This window comes from Photinus pyralis, unplaced genomic scaffold (genome assembly GCF_008802855.1).
Source record: "Photinus pyralis isolate 1611_PpyrPB1 unplaced genomic scaffold, Ppyr1.3 Ppyr1.4_LG1, whole genome shotgun sequence".
Taxonomy (NCBI): domain Eukaryota; kingdom Metazoa; phylum Arthropoda; class Insecta; order Coleoptera; family Lampyridae; genus Photinus; species Photinus pyralis.
This window is the reverse complement of record NW_022170249.1, coordinates 40341069-40349081: the sequence shown is the minus strand read 5'-3', so window position 1 is coordinate 40349081 and position 8013 is coordinate 40341069. Positions and strand designations below refer to the sequence as shown.

At 37.9% G+C, this 8013-nt stretch overlaps 2 protein-coding genes across 2 annotated transcripts; one reads left to right on the top strand and one right to left on the bottom strand.

The window, feature by feature from the left end:
• Nucleotides 1–1057: 1057 nt before the first annotated feature.
• Nucleotides 1058–2259, top strand: LOC116161176. The gene is made up of 2 exons (XM_031474427.1): nt 1058–1183; nt 1225–2259. Exons 1-2 carry the CDS (start codon nt 1058–1060, stop codon nt 2257–2259), a joined length of 1161 nt encoding a protein of 386 aa, XP_031330287.1.
• A 116-nt stretch (nt 2260–2375) lies between these two features.
• LOC116161171 lies at nt 2376–3532 on the bottom strand. Its single transcript, XM_031474417.1, has 2 exons — nt 3084–3532; nt 2376–3022 (listed from the first exon to the last, which is right to left on the bottom strand). Exons 1-2 carry the CDS (start codon nt 3166–3168, stop codon nt 2376–2378), a joined length of 732 nt encoding a protein of 243 aa, XP_031330277.1. The 5' UTR covers nt 3169–3532.
• Between the last annotated feature and the right edge of the window lie 4481 nt (nt 3533–8013).

Here is an 8013-nt window from a genome sequence, read left to right as displayed (position 1 = left end):
GCTTTCAAGAAACGCGGCAGGAAAGCGGTTTACTATGATAGTTTTGGAGACTTAGGCCCTCCAAATGAAATAGTTAAATACTTAAAAGGTTGTAAAATTGTTTATAATTATGATAGAGAGCAAAACTATAACACATTTATATGTGGACACTTGTGTTTAAACTTTCTGTATAATAAATAATTTACATCTAAAACGCTAGTTTTCATTTCTACCTATCAATCATGTCTCGAACGTTCACGCTAACGGGTGTAGGAAACGTGCTCAGTACTACGTATTTCCCACCAATAGAGCTTGACTCGAGTTTCCAATATGGCTTGGGATTGGTGGGATTTTACGGATGCAATTCTATACGAAATATATTCGAAGGTAATAATAAATTTTATTATACATCGAACGATGCAAAGGAACAAGAGATTACAATTCCAAGTGGAGCATATGAAATTGAAGAGATCAATAGGTATTTGCAGAAATATATTAACCAACCAAACGACTCGATGGATTTTATCTTAAGACCCAACAATAATACCTTAAAGTGCGAAATGGAAACCAAACACAATGTTGATTTTACCAAGACGGGTTCTATTGGGCGCATGCTCGGATTCTCGCCATCTATTTACAAAGGAGGTATGGTTCACGAGTCCGACTTGGATGTGCAAATAGTCAACGCCACAAATATACATGTTGAGTGCAATTTAACCGGAGGAGCGTATCGGAATAGTGAAAAATCTCACACCATTTTTGAATTCGACGTGCACGTTGAACCAGGCTATCGTATGGTCAAGGAACCCACCAGCATTATATATTTACCCGTACTTACCCATCAAATTGATAACATTACCTTGCGATTGCTTGACCAAGAAGGTAAACTAGTGGACTTTGGTGAAGAAAAAGTGACTATTAGATTGGAATTGAAAAAATATGGGCCTTAAAATCTTTTACAAGAGCGGATCTTCACTCAGTCAGGCTTCGCGTACAGACGAGCAAACATCGTCGGGTGCATTAACTGAAAACGACGTAAAGTTTCTGGAATATCTTGGTTACAAAGTACTCCGAAAATATGGAAGAAGCGCTGAAAAATCTCTTCAGTAGCGTAAAGTATGAGGATATGATTGTGGAATGCGATCGGCGAACCTACCATCCTTACTCGACGAATGCTTATGGTAACTCGGACGAAATCAATCTTGTAATTCAAAAGGCGGATCTTATCACGGCCACCTACGATAGCGTGATCTACTTGGAGGGAACGCTTATACTTCATCGGAAGCGAAGCAGTTCGAGTTGACCAACAATGCTCCACTATTTCTCTTCGATGAAATTAGATTTACGCTGGGAGATCAAGTGATAGAAATCGTGAGATTACCCGGAATAAACAGCGCAATCAAGGGATTTTGTTCCTATACAACGGACCAAAGTAATTGTTTATCACAAGCAGGATGGAGTCCCCGCAATAAACCTCTGCAACTCCTAAACGCCAACAAGACAGCCTTCTGTGCATCTATACCGCTAAAACATGTGCTAGGATTCGCGGAAGGGTATAAAAAACCATTAGTCAACATACGACAAGAACTAACATTAATTCGCTCAAAAACCGATGAAGACTGTTATAAAAGCGAAGCGGAGGTGAAAATTAGCCTTAGTAAAGTAACCTGGAAGGTTCCATACGTAATTCCTAACGATTCCATGAAGCTGTCTATATACAGTAGAATTGATAAAAATGTTCCGATCCAAGTAGCATTTCACGCTAGAGATTTATATGCGTATCCAGCATTGCCATCAACCCGCTCTTTGGTATGGCCGGTAAAAAGTAGCACCGGTTTTCAACGACCTCAATGGCTTCTGGTGGCCTTTCAGACTAAGAAACGCAACCAAAAAGGAGAGAATGCATCGCAGTTCGATCATTTAGGCGTCGAAAATATAAAAGCGAACATCAACAACAGAAGATACCCGTATGAGCAGCAGAATCTCTCCTTCGCGGACAACAAGTATATAGATGCCTACGAAGAATATCTAAACTTTCGGACGCAATACTACGATTCTGAAAGTAGTTCTCTTCTCAGTTACGAGGAGTTTAAGAAACAACCAATATTCGTAATCAACTGTACTCGTCACAATGAAAGTATTCATAATGTGGTTATCGACTTGAAACTGGAAGTTGAAACATCTGAAGCATTTGCAGCCGACACCTCCGCTTACTGTATAATTTTGCATGATGTTTTAATTGAATACGAGCCATTTATTAATATAGTACGTAAAATTTAATTTGCATAATTATGCGATTTTAATGTAGCTATTGCGAAAATATATAATACATTTTGAAAATGGTGCTTTTCTTTTCCCTATGTATATATAAACAACAAACTTATCACCAAACTATTTTATTGTTTCTCCTTTAGCATTTTCTCGGTTACATCTTTTACAAATCTTTGAGGGTGAATATTTACAATTTCTGCTAAAAATGAAAAATCTCTTAAACATGAGTGTGCAACCAACTTTTTTAGTAACTTAAGATTTTGGCAGAAAAATTTTCCTCTTGACAAAATGTTTTGTTCATCGAACAGACCGTCCTTGCAAAGATCATCCGCTACTTCATCCGCAAAGTCCTGATAGTACCAGTACGTCGAATAATCGCTTAGAAAATCCAATTTTTGATGTACAAAATGTACAGCGGAGAGGAAACGATTTACGGCTTCTTCGGTTAGCACTATGGAATTGAATCCTTGACTTATTCTTATACCCCTACTACCATTTTCACAGTCAGCCAACGTAATTTTTATACCGTACCCTACGAACACTTCATGTTCCAACTGGTCGGTACTTTTAAGCATGAGTCGAATGTTGTGCTCGGTTTTAATAGCGGAAATATCGCTCCATTCGGAAATATTAAAATGCAAACAACTTTCTCGGAGTGGAGGGCAAAATATCTGCACCACTGGCTCGAAACTATTCCTCAATGAATTTCCCACTTCTAGCAAAGTTGAGCAATCGAGAAACATGGACCATGTTGATATTAAATCTTCTGCTCCTACAAGAAACAACGGGCTTAATTAGTAGGGTCATAATTATTTTCACCATGATCATATTACCTGTATGTGCCTCGACTATCTTCGGGGAGGGATTATCGACCCAAGTAAGGTTAATATTTGGATCATCATTCCATAAATCATCCATAATGTCTGCTATTCTCGTAACTAATGAATTTTAATGTAAATGTTGTTTGCTTTTATACGCTAATTTGTAGGTATACCGCTTTAGCACTAAATTCGTAATACGCGGTTCGGGGGCTCATCATACTTAGGGGTCGTTCCCTTATTTCAAGGACATTGACCGAAGCATAAATACAAAGAATGTAATATTAGAATAATGCGTCTAAAAATAAAAATAAAGCATAAAGAAGATAAGATTTTTCGCACACGATTTAAGCGTCTTATCATAGCTGCTATAAATAAACACTATTGCGAGATTGCAGCTTCCCATCCTAATTATAATAACAAACAACTAAATTTCGCACCCGCGCCGCTAATGATTTATTGTAATGATTGTATTTCGTCAAAGCATATTCGAAAACCAATGTCATATTAGAATGTAATATTAGAATAATTCGTCTAAAAATAAAGCATAAAGAAGATAAGCTCATTTCCTTTCTAGTTAGCAATATGAATAATTATTTTTCGCACACGAGCGTCGTACGTATTATTTTATCATTTTAACGCGCTTCCCCGCCAAATAGTCCCTAGCCCCTATCGGCGACACACCCCCGCGTTATACCCTTCTACAACTCGCAAACATCTCAACGCTCTCCGTAGCGTTGTGTGGCTTGTGAGCTTATACGGCCATTCTAACAATACTTGAACTGCTAAACGTTCATATCTCAAAGCCTCGCTTAGCTCAGATGGTTAAGGCGGCAGATTCGTAATTCACGTATCGTGGGTTCGATTCCCAACGCAGATTGAAAAAAAAAAAAAAATTTTTGTCTATAGCAATCACGTGACCGATGACGCGATTCCAAAATAACATCCAAGATGGCGGACGCACGAGCTCGTCTCTGATTGGCTGTGACGTCACGAGCTCGTCTCTGATTGGCTGTGACGTCACTTCCTGCGCCAGAACATACATAGGTATTGGTGTGACGTCACTTCCTGCGCCAGAACATACATTGGTCATCTACTCAAGAACTTTGGGATTTATGTTAGATGATTTACATAAATAATTAAGGCTAGGTACAATAATGCACACCAAATGACTTAAAACTAAGAAATGTGAGTGAGGGTAGAAACATGTCCAATATTGAACCATAAGTCCTTATTTTATATATTTGAATTTTGAATAATTCGATGAACCAACAAACGTGAAAACGCAACTACCAAACACCAACAAACGATTGCAATAAACATATTGTGAAAATTTAAAAAGTGGGGGAGGGGGCGCTAACTATACGCCCAAATTTTTGAAATTTGAATAATTAAATAACTGTCAACCAACAAACGTCAGAATGTAACTAACAAACACCCACAAACGACCAACAAACGATATTGCAATAAAAAAATATTGTGAAAATTCCAAAAGTGGGGGGCTAACTATACGCCCCAATTTTTGAATTTTGAATAATTAAATAACGATGACCCAACAAGCGTGAAAATGTAACTAACCAACACCAACAAACGACCAACAAACGATTGCAATAAAGATACATATTTTGAAAATTCAAAAAGTGGGGGGCTAACTATACCTACTCCCAAATTGTGAAATTTGAATAATTAAATAACGGTCAACCAATAAACGTCAGAATGTAACTAACAAACACCAACAAACGACCAACAAATGTTCTGAAAATTCCAAAAGTGGGGGGCTAACTTGACACTGCGGTCTCGCCTTCTGAGAAACACATATCGTGCCTGAGGCGACTTTCTTAAGTTACTAATTTCGGCCTTCTAATGTATTAGAAGGGAGATAAAAGTGTTGTAAATGGCGGAGGTATTTTTATGAAATTACAGGGAAGGTCAAGGGATATGGATAAAAATCATGTTAAGCAGAATAGGAATTCTCACGTACGATACTCTTCATTAATTACATATTTTCTATAGGATCGATGTAGGGGCAAAGCCGCAATTACACAATTCCTACAACGCCTACTGATCCATTTGTGGCCTTGTCACGTTTTCTGACCTCGTGGCTTTTGTCTCATTTCGCATTATTCTATTAGGGTTGCATCTCATTCCCCAGCGACGCATCACTCAGGCTACAAATTAGTAGTCTTCGCAATGATCCACCCTACTGACCGACGGATCTAATCCGATGATCTCGTCTAACAATATATCATCCACGCACACATCTGTGTTTTGTTGACATCGCTAAATCCGGGGATTACTACGTCGTAACATTTAAATTATTTTACAAACACAGGTAAAATCTGCCTTTAGCTTTTATGATAAATGCTCCCGAGGATATACTTGTAATGCGTTCATTAAAAACTGAAAGGGTTGCCCTAAGTAAATCCCTTATTCAAGCTCCCCACGCCACGGTTTTGAGCTTCTCTTTTTACATATTAGGCAGTCTCGATACTTTACTTAATGCATATTTTTCTACAGTATCTGTTACAGATGTACCCATCAACTTCATTTCTGTTACATTTGTTTTAATTGGCATTTATTACAGAAGCTTTTTTCCTCTAACATGAGAATTATCAAAATCTATAATTGTGAGACAAAAGAACTAGACGCACTCATCTAGTAATTCATTATTATTTGTCATCTTATAAACGATAAACCCTGCAATAACTAGAAGGTGTGTTTTAGGAGAATTTTTCGAAAAAAAAATTACCCTTGGCCTTATGTGATGGTTTTGTCCGTCCCTCCATCTGTTCCTCGTGAATGAACAGAGACAGCGATGTTACACCTTCACTAATCCACCGATCACCATTGAATATGAGCGGGATTAAAAGTCGAATTCTGAATACGAGCTGTCAAAAATTCCCCCACTGAAATCGCATGCAATTCTTCCTTCTAGGGGTGCGAGATATGCAACGTGAACGTTTGGCGACGGTTCGCTAACTACGTTCTTTCGATTGATGTGTCGAACAAATTTTCTTATTTGTAGAGCGAAATTTCTGAACATTTAGTACAAGGCCCTTTTAGAATAAGCAAATTAAATCTACATTTTTATTTTCCGAACTTTTTTTTGATGCTACCATTTTAAAAGTCGAAAAATCGAAATTCAAAAATCGATTTTATGCCAAATCGACATATTAATGATGCAATAGTTCATTATAGTCAAAAATACATTGCAGATAAGTAAAGTTAACTTTATTTGCTTCCAGTGGAAAGAAAACAAAGTTAATTCCTTAAATTGAATTGTAAAAAAGACTATAAACCTCTTTCACTCCTTTACGCCTTAAAAAAGGTGGGTTTCTACAGTACATTGTCATCAGGCGACTAAAATAAATCATTAAACCTTTCGCACAATTGCCTTAAGATACAACTAGGCCGGTTGGTCATGAATATGGTTTCATTTCGAATGCAGGTGTACCACAAGGGTCCGTACTGGAATGTGATATACAGGGTGATTCCTATAGTACCTGCCACCGTTTGGGAGCGTATAGGGGGTGCCTAGGGGAGTATTTTGATATAGGACACTTGGGGTCGGAAATCTAAAATAAGGGCGCCAGAACCAAATTATCTTCTGGAATTTCACGCCTGTATGTAGGCAACCCAACCGACCGACGTTTCGCGCGGAGCGATGCAGAGCGAGTTAGCGCGAGGAAGCGACATGGGAGGGAAGGAGGAAAAACGACAGTCAAAAGCAATAACGTTTACAAGTGTTCAACGTGGCCACCGTTGTTCTCAATGCACTTCCTACATCTAGCCAACTATTATTATACTATTGCCATAGTGTTTATTCACTTGATACGCGTCGTTGCAGACGGGATTTCGTGGGGTTAAACAAAATTCTGATCAAGTGTCAGCCACACATCGCCGCCTGAGATCGCTCCGTGTGCACCGCCGGCCGGTTGGGTTGCCTACCTACAGGCGCGAAATTCCAGAAGGTAAATTTGGCTCTGGCACCCTTATTTTAAATTTCCGACCCCAAGTGTCCTATATCAAAATACTCCCCTACGCACCACCTACACGCTCCCAAACGGTGGCAGGTACTATAGGAATCACCCTGTATTACGGTGTTTGAAGCGGACTTAAAGCCTAGGGGTCATTCACTCGATGAGATCATGTACATTGATTTCGGATGATTTCGGATGATTTCAGATGATTTCATATGATTTTAAGTGATATCAAGTGATTTCAGTGTGACTTCAATGGGAATTCAGTGTGATTTCATTTTAAATGTTATCCAATCACATAATTCACATTTTGTATACAGAAATACATAAATTACGACGCACTTAGAATAATAAATACATCTTGCTTTAGGATTTAATGGATAAAATTCAATACAACATAGTTAGAAATTTTTGTAAAATTCTAAAATAATATTTAAGGTTTACTTTTTATGAATCTGTATTTTTTTAAAATTCGTTTCTTTCGTTTTGCGGTATATACCTACATTGGACAGTTTCCGGACATTGTAATGGAGCCATAAAAAAATTTTTCTTTAACATCGTGAATATCATCCTTTTTTGGCCACATACAACATGTTAAGTTTTCTTTTAAGAATTTAATTTTGTACAGGGTGTCCCATTAATAATGGTCACAGGCCATATCTATGGAACCGTTAATTGCACCGCTTTGGGAAAAAAATTTTGTTAACAAAAGGGGCCAAGAGAAATCGTTGGAAATTATTTTCAAGTTTCTAGTTTCGCCGCTAGAGGGCGTACGATTCATGTTTAAGTATAAAAATATTAAATTATCCCACCCAACACACATGCATAAAAAATACATGCAGCATAGCAATCTCGTATCAATTTTGCATCATTTTGATGCAGCACATATTGCTCATAAAATATGAGAGGTGGGGGAAGGGGAACGTCTCTTTAAGGAATTCAATGTAACTTCGGATTAACATGGG

What these genes read in the sequence shown, in the direction of transcription:
- LOC116161176 (XM_031474427.1), top strand. Translation starts at nt 1,058, where the DNA reads ATGGAAGAAGCGCTGAAAAATCTCTTCAGTAGCGTAAAGTATGAGGAT. An exon ending in ACTCGGACGAAATCAATCTT is followed by an intron (nt 1,184 to 1,224) that starts GTAATTCAAAAG and finishes CACCTACGATAG; the next exon opens with CGTGATCTACTTGGAGGGAA.
- LOC116161171 (XM_031474417.1), bottom strand. Translation starts at nt 3,168, where the DNA reads ATGGATGATTTATGGAATGATGATCCAAATATTAACCTTACTTGGGTC. An exon ending in GATAGTCGAGGCACATACAG is followed by an intron (nt 3,023 to 3,083) that starts GTAATATGATCA and finishes TGTTTCTTGTAG; the next exon opens with GAGCAGAAGATTTAATATCA.